The sequence below is a fragment of the Lissotriton helveticus genome, chromosome 12 (assembly GCF_964261635.1).
Source record: "Lissotriton helveticus chromosome 12, aLisHel1.1, whole genome shotgun sequence".
Classification (NCBI taxonomy): domain Eukaryota; kingdom Metazoa; phylum Chordata; class Amphibia; order Caudata; family Salamandridae; genus Lissotriton; species Lissotriton helveticus.
The window spans coordinates 839,955,841-839,969,054 of record NC_136073.1 but is presented as its reverse complement, the minus strand read 5'-3'; the positions used below and the strand labels follow the sequence as shown (position 1 = coordinate 839,969,054).

At 42.8% G+C, this 13,214-nt stretch overlaps 1 protein-coding gene across 1 annotated transcript in view; it reads right to left on the bottom strand.

The window, feature by feature from the left end:
- Positions 1 to 1,510: 1,510 nt before the first annotated feature.
- Positions 1,511 to 13,214, bottom strand: part of AP3D1 (adaptor related protein complex 3 subunit delta 1) — a 347,807-nt gene continuing 336,103 nt past the window's right edge. Inside the window, exons 32-33 of the mRNA XM_078671456.1 lie at positions 6,062 to 6,141; positions 1,511 to 5,909 (exon numbers count right to left, since the gene is read on the bottom strand). Of these exons, the coding sequence (XP_078527582.1) occupies positions 5,814 to 5,909; positions 6,062 to 6,141 (176 nt within the window). The 3' untranslated portion in view covers positions 1,511 to 5,813. The remainder of the gene's footprint in view (positions 5,910 to 6,061; positions 6,142 to 13,214) is intronic.

The window sequence follows — 13,214 nt, the reverse complement described above, 5'->3', positions numbered from 1 at the left end:
CCCCTAGACCCAGAGCGGCGTTGAGAGGAGTGCCGGACCTCCAGCAACTTTTGGCGCCGCTCCCCAAGGCCTTTGGGCCATGGCACGACAGTCCCGGGAGTCATGGTTGGTCTCCAGGTAGTAGAGGCGGATCGTGGGGGTCCTCCACCGACATATTACGGTGGCACGATCCACAAGACTTAAAGCCTGGCATCCCTGCGTGCACCAGGAGACAAGAGTAGGAGACAAAGGGTCTCAAAAAAGTAGTCAAAAAATGACCGAGGTACGTGCTCAATCCGGATCTGCGCTTTCGGCGCGGAAAAAGAAAGAACTTACGTCAGCGCGCATGGTTGGAGCCTAAGAAGTCTCCGTGACGTCATCTCGGCGTATACGAAACGAGCGACAGACGCGGAGCCGCGCGACGCCACCTGCTGACACGCAGGGGTACTGCTAAGCAAAAACTTTCCGGATCCAGTCTGACGCCTGGGGATATTCTAAGGTAAGGAATCTATTGCTAACGTGTCTCTTTCAGATTCTAAGTTTAACACTTTAATGCTCACCCTAACCTTTGCTATTTTGTCTACTCTAATTGACAGTGTAATAGTTTATCTAACTCAAACTCTTCCAATAACTAAATGCAACCTTGACTCAATGTTTAATCTTACTATAAGTCCAAACAAATATCTAAATTACCTCAGTGCTAATCAGAAAAAAGGTCAGGAATTTCTTTAAGTTTCCGTTGGAATGGCTTTTCATTCCTGAAGACTTTTAAATGTCATCTTCACTCTAGAGACATAAGAGATTACAATGGAGTACCTCTGGTGATGGATGCAATGCCTCAGTATATTTAGTTAGGGATTTTGTGAGTCTTGGGGGAGTAGTATCAAATAAATGATCTTGTACAATATAGGTGGTTCTGGAAGGTAAGTAAAAGACGGAGTACATTAGATGCAACTCTCAACTTGGAGTTGGGATTGACGGAACAATCCGTTTAGTTCACAGATATGAGAAACCCAAGATCTAAGTCACTTGCTGGAAGGTGTATTGGGCTGGTCTTACATATCTGACCAGCTAATTAGCTTTAAGTGTTTTCAGAGTTGGTTATAATGTTGGGCTGGTATGGAATCCATGTTGCTGGGAAAATGTGTTATGGCAGTGGATTTGAACAATGACCACTGCCTTCCATATTGAAGGAATGTTACTCGGTTGGCAAAATGTGTCTAAACCATATGAAAAGAACATTTCAATTACAAAGAGAAATATGACTGAGGACACTGCAAATGCTTTTCCTAAACACATGAAATGTAAATGTTTGACATTTAGCATTTTTATTAAATTAACACAATCTTAATAAACATTTACGGAGATTGTTGGATCTGAGTAAAGGCACTATCCAAGACAACATTATAGCAAAACGTTCACTTCACACCAGAGCTTTGTGGCTGATGCCCGATTCAAGATTGAACAAACCAAATCTAGCTCCACTTCTATACATCTTGACCATATCATGAGAAGGGAAACACCAAACAAATCTGTTTCATATATATTTTATTGGATCATCTTGACACAAAAATCAATACAGCAGCTTTGTGATAAGTTCTTTTTTAAAGATTTTTCCTGAAGGGAATGTATATAGCAAATTGTTTTTCTTTATTAAAACACGTCGTACAGTTCAAACTCCTTGCTCCACCACACAGGATTTCAATGCTTGGAATGATCTACATGCTAAAGTGACAGTTTGGGTCGAGAGAAGAAAATAATACAAAAACAAACAAAAAACAAAACACCTACTCCTTCCCAGCGATTAAGGACATTGTTGGATTACTATTAATTAGGAAAACTTTCATGTCTGATTCGTACACTAGGACCAAGGTACGGATGATAATCATTCATAAATACGGGCTTTGAAATAAATTACTGCAGCAGAAGACTCCTTACTATGATTTTAGTATACAAGAACAAAGCCCACATTCAAGAAAATTCAGTGAAGCTTGGTACGAGTGAACACCTTCAGCTTTGTAAGTACCACAAACGTTTACGAATAATAATGAACGTCAATCAAGCATTTTCACTTTATCTTAGGGTATTGATTTCTTAAATCACTAACCAGGACTGAGAAACATGTGGCAGGCATGGTTTCTGTAGGGCAACTGTACCATACAAGAGTATGGCATCAGTAAAACATACCCAAGATCTGTATTAAGTTTACTGCTCCTCAGATCCAGATCTTGGCTGCATCATTGTGACACTTGCTGAAAGAGATGTACTTTCTAAATGTAACCAAATTTGATTAAAAAATAAATTAATCTATCTTTGCTCCAAACATACTTTATTCCAAAGCAAGAGAATGCATCATCAAACAAAATGGACATTATCCCATAACACATGTTAAATATCTTGAGAAGTGTTATCTAAGTGCTGAACTTACGGAGATCAGAACATACAAGTCTCCGGTTTCCACTGCCTTTCTCAAAGCACAAGTGACGTTGTTTTCCACTGGTTCCTGTAAGCTTGTGGGAAGTCGATTTGTTCTTTGGGTGTGAAATCCAACTTTTATGTCAAGGTTTGGGAACTCCTCCCGCAATCAATAACTCATATTCATATTCCATTTACTTGAGTACTGCCAAAATACATTCCTTACAAAGGGGCAAACCATATATAAAGTGTCACTTATTAAAGAATAATGTACCATGGGAATGTCTCATGCTGCCACTCTAATGTATAAATAAAAATGTAATACGTGTCCTAAAATTGAGATTAACACTGCAAAAACAAACAAATTAAGTGGTTGGTAGAAAATACTGGGGTACAGCCTCTCCTATGGAACACTCCAGAGTTAAGAACAGTATCACCGACCTGCAGCAAGTATGCTTGGGACTGGTGCTATATAATTTAGAATACCTCAGACATATCCTTCAACGTCGAAGCTTTGTCTTCTAATAACATTTAGTGAGCTCTGACGCTACTATTGATGAGGACGCAGGGTTGTATTGAAGCCTGAACGCATCATGAATTTGCTGTACATGGTTGGTTACTGTTGAATCATTTCCCCATGTGTGAGAGCCTTTTGCTTTGGTTGCCAGAGCTCAGACAGATTAAAGTATGCAGCTGTTTGATCCAAGACCACACAGCTTTTGGAAAGCTCAAAATATGGTCTCCTCAAAGTGATAAGATTGTTTAGCTGTAGACTTTAAAGTATTCTGACTGAACACATAAATACATGCCTCTTATCTACTCTGATGTTACTAAGCAGGTGATTACACCGGTTCTGAGAACCACAGAGGGTTTTGCATTAGTAACTTGTGCGCACATGCTTGTACAAGACAGAAAAGGGTCACCTAGAGTTGTAGCCAAGCAAGAATCAGAAAGAGGGCCTTTTTGGAGAGACATGCATGAGAAGGCCCTTGGAGAGACTTCAAATGACAGCCACACCTGCAAGTTTAAGGAGAGATGTCAGGTCACAAGCCCAGGAGCAGGGGGCTTCCAGTTTAGAGCTTAGAAGAAAGCATTAAGGCAGTGAGTGTCAAAAGTGGATAGGATGGAGAATGGGGCTTCCTAGGAGAGCTACAGGAAATAACTGAAGAGTAAGGCTTTCATAGGAGACCCGCAGCAGGCTGTCGGAAGAAAAATATTCCAGTTCAGAAGAATAAGAGCTTGCCCAAGGAGGTGGACGAACAAGCAAGGATTACTGGCAACATCTGTAGGGGAATAATTGAAGAGAGCGTCCGAGATCAAATCTAAAGAAGGAACGTGAAGAAAGTTTCTGGAAAGAGCGATACGGCAAGGAACACTTATGGTATAAACTGGAGGAGTGACGGCTGATAAAGTCTTACAAATGAGACCTGAAGACAACGGAGGAGTGATTGAGAAAAGGTTTTGAAACAAGATCTAAAAGGTTAGGAAGGGGAAGACAAGACATTTCAAATGTGAACTGTAACATTTCAGCACATACACACAGCTTTTTTTAATTGACATCAGGATAATCTAAATAAAAACAGAAGTATACTGAGGTGCATAGAGGGGTTTCCTGGTGAGCTAGAGGAAAGTAGTGTTTACAAGAACATCATGCGTTTGGGTAGATTTAAAATAGATATTAGAAGGTAAGATTCACTTAGATACACATTTATGGACTTGACAAATTATAAGGATGAGTGTTCACAAATCAAAAAGGTAGAAAAAAAACTGCTTCCACACTCAAGGAGGACCTGTATTGCTGGGGTTAACTAGTGCTGTGTGTTACAACACAGCAACCACTACAGGGAAAGGATAGAGAAGGACTCCATCCAAGGAGTGGAAAAGCAGGCCTTTAACAATAGTGAACAAAGCAGGGTTATAAAGGCCTACTAACAAACTGAAGCCAGACTCACTAATGATCATTTGGTAGAAAAAAAGTGTATGTTAAAACAACACCAAGTGAGAAGAAGACGGGCTTCCCAATGATCCAAGGAAAAGAAGTGGGAAAAGGGACTTGGCAGTTTAGACTCAATTTGAAACACACACATTTTAAGTGACTATTTCAAATGTTGAGCGTGGCCCAGAGACTTTTTAACTCTCAGAGATCAGAGAACAAACTCCTAAGTGCGAGTGCACTGTGTGTGCATGTTTCTCCGGCAGTTTCCTTTATTGGTATAAAACCACACAGGTTAATGGTGAACAAATCCACATTTTTCAAAAACACGAACAACAATGGGGAAAACCAGCAAAAAAGAATTTGAACCGAATGGCTTGTTGTTTTAATAATCAATGAGCAATCACATCATTCAGCCAAGATCCTCTAAGCATAATATTTTACGAAAAAGAACCTCCATGTTCAATGGAAGTACAGTTTAATCGCCAAAACCATGAAAAAACACTGAAACAAAGCTTGTCAATATATTAGGGGGCTCCCTGCAATAAAGAAGTCCAAACCTGTCCTGAAGAAGCAGGGGCTGTGGCACTGGAATGTATTTCTCAGTGGATGAGAAGGCAACAGATCAAGAATTTGACGCTCCCAACAATGCGTCACCTGCCTGCACTGTCTTATCACAAATGGCGCACGGGCAAATGGTCAACATCTATGTCTCAGCTGGTTAACTGTTTTAACAGAAAAACACAATGATAAACACAATGAAAAACAAACAAAATAAATGACAAATACCCCTTTGGATTTCCAGTTTCATTTGATACATTAGAACATCAGGCCTTGCCATTCTGGACATAGGAGAGCACAATTCAGCACAGAAGCACAATGGTGGTTCAGCAAGGAACGTTTTAGGAATAATAGTGAGATGAGATGACAGGCTCCCCAATCTTCCACCACCCCAAAATCTGTCCCACCCTTATTTGGTGCTGATGCTATGGATACACTGGCAGTTGACTGCGGGTGGGCCTGAGGCTCCCACGCTTTCCAAGGGCAGTTCAGTTTTGGAGAAAGCGCACATTCGTTTGGAAGTCCCATTTGAATTTCACTGAAGTACCTGGGGCATTCTCTCAGCGAGGAGTCCGCAGAGGCTCAGAAGTTCTAATCCACATTGTGCTGGGGATTCTCCTCCATTTCTCATTGACGAAATGTATCGGTAAACTAAAAGAACATTTGAAGAAAAGTCTGTGAGGTGGAAAGGGGCAACTCCACAGCTAGTAAAAGTTCAACAAAATAATAGTCATAAAAATGTAACAAAGAGCTTTAGAATGCCGAAACTGCAATGGAGAGTGAAGTGAAATTAAAAGCATGTCCCCGGTATAGTACATGCGTATAAGGGACCACCAGAACACTTGGAGTGGGGAGGTGGAGTAGATGGTGGGTAGTCTTCCTTTAATCTTGTTTTAGTGCATCTTCTGTAGTTAGAAAACAATATTCAGGACTGGGACAGCGTCTCTTTCATTTCGTCCAATAAGTTGCTCAGGAGAGAGTCATTGCTGCACTTCCCGTCTACTGATATGGAATTGTCGCCCTGCAGGTGAAGAAAAGATACAGGATCAGCATGCAATAGTGGAGGCCACCAACGTAGATTCTACGTGAATTTGTAGAAGCAACTCTTCATGGATAGAAACCATGTCTATTAGACCACTGGTAGAGGCGAGCTATCTCTGCACCAGGCTTTACCTTTTTAACCAGCAGGCAGACGTGATGTCCTTGAATGGAACGGCTATACATGGATGCACAGGAGTCCACGCGCTCCACAACTAGGGAACAAGTAGAAAGAAAGGAATCAGCCATCTGCAGAGGGCACACTGAACGTTTCCGGAAATTATTCATTCTAGTCATCATTTTCAGTGATGAAGGAGAAAAAGTCAGAGAAAGCTTGCCTACACAAGTCCATAAAGTAGAGACATTGTTGATGGTCAGGAATGTGCAGCAGGAGATGATTATTCTCGATTTTTAGCTTTTAGTTCGTTTAATTGTGCTTATTTATGTCAAGCACATTTCTAAAGACCAGTGTAAAATCATAAAAATAATTGCAGAACAACATCAGAAGGCAATTTAAATCCCTGTAATAACCAAACTTTCCTACTGCAATACCAATAGGCAGAAGAAAAAAGCATTTAGGTACAAGTATCACAACACACTTGAAAACAGTGTGGATGTTTGCTTAAGTCATACTTTGAGATCCTATTCTCTGTGCGATAAAGTAACAGAGCCTTAAGTTGATCTTTCACACTCAGACAGAATCGGTGTTGCTCTCCTTGTTGAGACAAAATGAAGCAGTTCGCCTCGTTAATGAACAAACTTGTATCGGTGCTACACACAAATGGCAAAGTAGAAAGGAATCTAAAGAGCATACACTTTGGTGCTGGAGAACAAACTATTTCTTTGCTACCTGCAATAGCTGAGATCAGTATTAAGTATTTGGCTCATTGGCTCTTCAACTATCTTAAAAACCTTCAGAACGCGGCACTGTCCTTGTTCTCCTTTATGGGCAGAGCCAATCTTTTGCTCTTGCGTCTTTTTCTTCCAAGCAGATGAGATAGCCCAGGTGTCTATTTTCCCACTCTTATTCAGCATTTAAATGTAGCCCGATGGTTCATTATTAGATCTTTTGATGTCATTTCTTTCTCCTTTGTTAAAGATACCCAACTAATTGCTCTTCAACTAACCAAAGCTTTAGCACATTTTTGAGCAAGGTCTATCAGTTATTCAGGCAGGAAGAGTAGTACTTTGCTCAGGCTGAATGCCAACAAGACAGAGGTTGATTGTTGGCCTTCTGGCCAAGCGAAATGGGAACCACTGAACCTTCCCCAGTAACAAAGGTCAGCAGTCTTGGCTACTAATTTGGAAAATGTTTTTGGATTTGCATAGGTATCCCCTACTCTTCTCCCATTTCCATCAAAAGTACTGTTGACAAATGTTGTATCTATAATTCCCCTGCATCTGTAAGGCCGTGCAGCAGATTAAAAAATAAGCGTTAGACTGGGGTTTATTTAGGCTTCATACGTTTGGCGATCACTCCAATGCTGCTCTATTCAGTGGGTCCTCTTAACATACACATTTTATTTTAAGGCACCCTTCTTATCACATTCTGCTGATTACCTGTTTGACAATGAGTACTACATCCAGATTCTACCAGCATTCCCAAGCCACCTTTTTGGCTCCAGTTTCCGATTATCTAAGCCATGCTCCAAAAGTCCCGTCTAGAGAGTAGGGCCTTTTCTGTACATGCCATACAAATTTGCAGTGGCTTCCTGTTAAACCTCTGGTAGACTGCTAATCACATAAACGGTCGGTAAAGCCCTTAGAACACACCTCTTCAGCCAAGTCTATCACAATCTTGTCACACCCTCAAGATGCCACATGGCCATTGTTTGCAATTACAAATATTTTACTCAAACCAGGAAAGACTTTCAGCACAACTTTGTGAGGCAGAAATGGTGAGGGATGAATGTGAGCACTTTTGCATTAGTAGACAGTGGAAGGTAAGGTTGGGTGGCTTTTACTAGATCTGTAGAATTAGAGACCAGCATGGTATGTCTACACTAATGGAGAAATGCTGTTACCAGAGAATTATGCATTTGCATTAAAGAAATCGTTAGTTGGACCAGTTGCTTCAGTTCTACTTGACAGGGAATTAAGTAATCACCTGGATTTATTTTAACCTCATAATGCCATTGTTTTTTTTTTTTTAATAAGATTTTTTTTTTTAGATCCTTTATTGGTACTGCAAGTAAATACAGGCATGGGCCTACAACCACCCCGGCCGGCCGCTAGTCAAGTCATAAGTACAGCAATCAGTGTAGAAAAATACAGCAGCCCGAAAATCGGGGTCCAATAAGTGTCCAGGATATACCTCGTATTCAAGAGTACTGTGCAAGATTCAGGATTCGAGAAGGTTCATTTTACAATAAAGAAAAACTCAGAATCAATGCCATACGGTCATACATGGTCCTACAATATCAAGCACGAAGCAGGAAATCCGCAAATAGTGCAAATACGTTTGAAGTAGTGGGGGTAAGGCATACGAGTCAGGATAAATGTAAAAACAAACACGTTTCGTAGCAAAGCTGCACCCCACCCCTCAAAACGAAACATACTGTAGGAAACATGAAAAACGACGACACCAAAAAGGAAGAAAGACAAAGGGCCATAGAAACAAAGAAAGGACAAATTAACAAACCCCATCCCCCTACCCCCCACCCTGCATCCCTGCAGAAGGCTACGGCCAATCCCCCCCCCCCAGCAGCGTGCCTGTCGCCCTAAATAAGAGACCCGAAATATAGAAAAAGAGAAAAAGAAGAAAACAAGGAAAAATGTGGGGAAGGGCCATCGATCTGGCCACCCCCACCACCGCGCACAGTAAACATCCTAAAAGCAAGAGCAGAATAGCCATGGAAAACATTTATCACCGATAGCCCAGTCAATAACAGCCCCGCCGGGTGTCCCCCAAATCACCGTCAGCCAACAAGAAGTTCCACTATGTCCTAGACGGTCTCACCCCTGGCCTTTTCTATCAGTAGTAACAACATACGTCCACTTATCAATCGGCATACAGAGCAGCGTGGAGGGTCCAAGTGATCCGGGCGGACCGGGCAGTGTCGTTACTCCATGGGACTTCAGCCACCAAAACCCAGCCGAATATGTATGGCGGAAATCCGTCTGTGTCAGTATCGACCCCGAAAACATCCTCCAGTCCGAACACAGTCTCACCAGCCAGGGAAAGAGTCACACCATCCGGTAAGCGCTGAAACGCCGCTGGGGCAGCCCAAACCATAGATCGACGTTGTTTCACCAGCCGCCGAAGAGATAAGTGCCCCGGCAAGTCACTCACATGTACAACAGATCTGTCCAAAGCGATCTCATGAACCGGGTCTTCCAGCGTCTCCACGAACATAGGCGTAGCTGGAGCACTCATCACTGACGCAGAGGCGGGCACAGCGGCGCTTCCTTGAGATCAAACTATGCCCGTGTGGAACAGTGGGACAACAATGGCGGCCATCCTTCTTCCCAGATCCCGGGCATCCCGGATCAGGGTCGTATGCAGGGTTGTTAGCGCAGCCAGTATATCTCTGGACGTGGGCTCCGTCTCGTGTCGCCAGACCCCAGGACTCTCCCGCCCAGCAGCTTCTCTGCCTGGATGTGGTCTGCATAAGAGGGTGCCATCAGCCATCTTAGCTGATCCGGCCTCGTCCTTCTCCACCTCACCTCGGGACCGGGCCCCACACCAGGGCGCAACAGGATTCACCACCAGGACCCCGCAGGTCAAGGCAAACTTCCCAGCGAGGGGTCACCAAAAGGCTAAACAAAATCCCCGCCGCTCCCTGGGAGCCGCCCGCCGATTCCGGGAGAAGTCATTAGTCATGCCCGGTCTCAACACTGGAAAGGGGGCCAAGTATCGTGCACTCCCCTCGACCCTGCTTTACCGCACATCCCACAAGGCACTCCGCTAGATGGACTGGGTCGGCACCGTCACCATCGGCCCATCAGATCTCCGGTGCCCTCCGGCCGACTCCTCACCTCCACCAGAGGCCGCTGTTGTCGCAGTCGCGGCCGGCTGCCCTCCTCACTCGACACCCCGGTCCCAGCTCTGTGAGGGCCGCAAAACAGTCAGGGACATTTCCACGGGTCTGCCGCACGTAAAAGCCTCAGGAGCAAACGGTCAGTGAAAGTTGTCCTTCGCCTACTTAAATATGCCGTTACGGCTCAGGATAGTTGCCAGGATGTATGCGCGGGGTGAGAAGGCTCACGGAGCCGAGCAGCTATGCAGCCATCTCGGTCGCCAGCTTGGCTCCTCCCCCATAATGCCATTGTTGATTGGAGGGTACCTGTTTAGGAATTCAAGGAAGATACTTACAGCAGAGCCCTAGGAATAAACGATAGTAACATTTCCTTCCTCTTTATGGGACATTTATTAAGCATCACAATCAGTTACAAAGAAAGAAAACTGCACCCTTTAGCATACTATTAAACATACAGCTAAAACTGCACTGTCACATTGAGGCAGCTCAGAGCAACCGCAATCCCACTGAGTGTTACCTTCCAAGTTCATATTCACAATCTGGTGAGGGGAACACAAATACTCCAAATCCCTGACAACATTGGTGGCTGTATTGGGGAGGTTGTTTATGAATTTAATGAAGGCACATTTGATAGAGCACTGATGTTGCAGATAAATAATTTTTTCATCTCTATCAAGGCATCTCTAACCAAGCATGCACAGAGCCAACACACGAAAAAGGAGGCACGATAGACTGGATAATATCAAAAACTAACAATACCTCAATTATATCAATTGAGCCGTGCGACTGGTCAGATCACCATGCCATAACCTTCCTGATAAACAATTTGAAACGGGACAAGACCATACAACCCACCAGACAAAATAAATGGATGCGAGACATGAAAGACCCGAATATTGCATTACTAGTTGAAAGCTGTGAGAAGAAACTGATCCCACCAAACAACCTGCAGAGCGTAGAGGAACTTACTGATCTTTACACTAAAACAGTAACGAATATAGTCAACACTACGATGCCACTGAATGAAGAAAGGAGGAAACTAAGACTAGCGGAAAGGAAATGGAGACAACGCCCATCATCGCTCGAACTGAAATCACTCAGAAGAATAAGAAGCGAATACAACAAAAAGATACTAAACTCCAAAAAAGAATTTATCAGATCTGAACTAGATAACGCCAAAAACAGACCTCGGAAATTATTCGAGATTCTAAAACAACAATCCAATAAATTAGCTAAAACCAGTCAAGGAACCACAAAAACGCAAATAAACTGTGAAGAATTCTCAACATTCACAGAGAAGGCAAACAAGTTGGAAAGAGAGCTCAGGAAAGAGGCTGAAAACATTGGCAATACGGACAGACAGAATCCCAATATCACCGTATAAAACACCCTTGATAGGACTAAAAACAAGGCACAATGGGTTAACTTCAAACTATTGGATCAAAATACCATAGCCAGAACACTATCCGACATCAAACCTAACAGCCACTATAATGATCCACTACCATCAAAATGCGTCAGAGAAATAAACCACATTGTGATTCCCATCTGGACGAAAATAATAAACGCCTCTCTATCACAAGGGATCCTTCCAGACTGCCTAAATACAGGTCAAGTCGTCCCCATCATCAAGAAACCGACAGCGAACCCAGCAGATCCAAACAACTTTCGCCCAGTGACCAACATCCCTATACTTGCCAAACTCATAGAGAAATGCGTACAAAAGCAACTAAGTCAACACATAGCTACTTTCTCGCTACTAGACGACTGCCAATCAGGATTCAGGACAGGACATAGCATAGAAACAGCGATCCTGCATATTGTCGATGATGCACTATAGGCACTGGACCGGAATCAAACATGTCTACTTATCCTTCTGGACCTATCATCAGCATTCGACACGGTAAATCATGAAAAACTACTGAAACGACTCCATGACAGGATGGGAATGGCTGGAAATGTGCTAAAATGGTTTGAATCATTCCTGCAGAATAGAACGCAAAGATTCCTGGTCAACCAATCACTCTCACTTGCATGCCCTAATTCAATTGGAGTTCCACAAGGCTCTACATTATCGCCATCACTGTTCAACCTTTACATCGAACCACTCACTGAAATCCTCCGAAAGTCGAAAATCTCCTACCACATGTACGCGGATGATACCCAGATATATATCAAGATCACATCCAGGGAAGACATCAGGAGAATGAATGAGACATTAAAATTGGCATTACGATGGCTAGCTGACAACCATCTAAAACTAAACACACAAAAAACGGAATTCTTACTAATATCCCCACCGAAGATACACACAGAAGTGAATGAATGGACCAATATGATCACAGCATTAAATTGCACTCCTACCCTAGTGGGCTCAGCGAAATCACTAGGAATTACACTAGATGAGAAATTAAACATGAAATCCCATATCAACACAATGGCAAAAAGCGCCCGCTACCATCTGATCTACATAAGATAAGTGAAACCATTCATATCCAAAGCAGACCTCAAACTGGCAGTTCAGTCTCTAGTTATCGCAAGGATTGAATATGGATGTACGACGCTAGCGAGGCTACCAAAAATTTCAACAGCATCCCTGAAGGCATGTCTCAATGCAGCGGCAAGACTGATCACTGGATCAAGGAAATTTGACCACATTTCGCCACACTTGAAGGCATTAAATTGGCTTCCATACAAAGCGAGAATCCAGCTAAAAATGGCATGCATAACACATAAGGCACTCCACCACAATACACCCAACTACCTTGCTCAGAAAATTAAACTATCGGGAGGGAACAGACCAGCCAAGAGCACAGAGGAGCTAATGTTGAGACCAGCCACCTTCCGGAAGAAGAAAACTTACGACAGAGCTTTCTCAGGAGCAGCACCTAGAATCTGGAATTCACTTCCTTCAAACATTAGAAAGATTGAAAACACTATATCCTTTAAGAGGGAAACTAAGATCTTCCTAATGAGTAAATTCCTTCCATAGTCATAACATGGGAAGACAGAAGGCATGTTCATTGACAGGAAATTGAAACAGACTCAGAAAATAAACATTCAGGATTGTTGGATTCAGTTACACTTTATATTGTGCTATGTACTAAGACGTGGTTTTTACTTTGTTGATATACTTTATATTCTTGTAGAAATTTGTTCTGATATTTTCATTTTATGTGCCATATATGTACCTACCTCTTAGGGTATGCAGATGATACCCAACTGCTGTTCACCTGGCCAGATGATAACCTTGACACATCTATAGTCCATTTGTGTTTGTCCTCTGTATTTCGCTGGCTGGCGAAGGC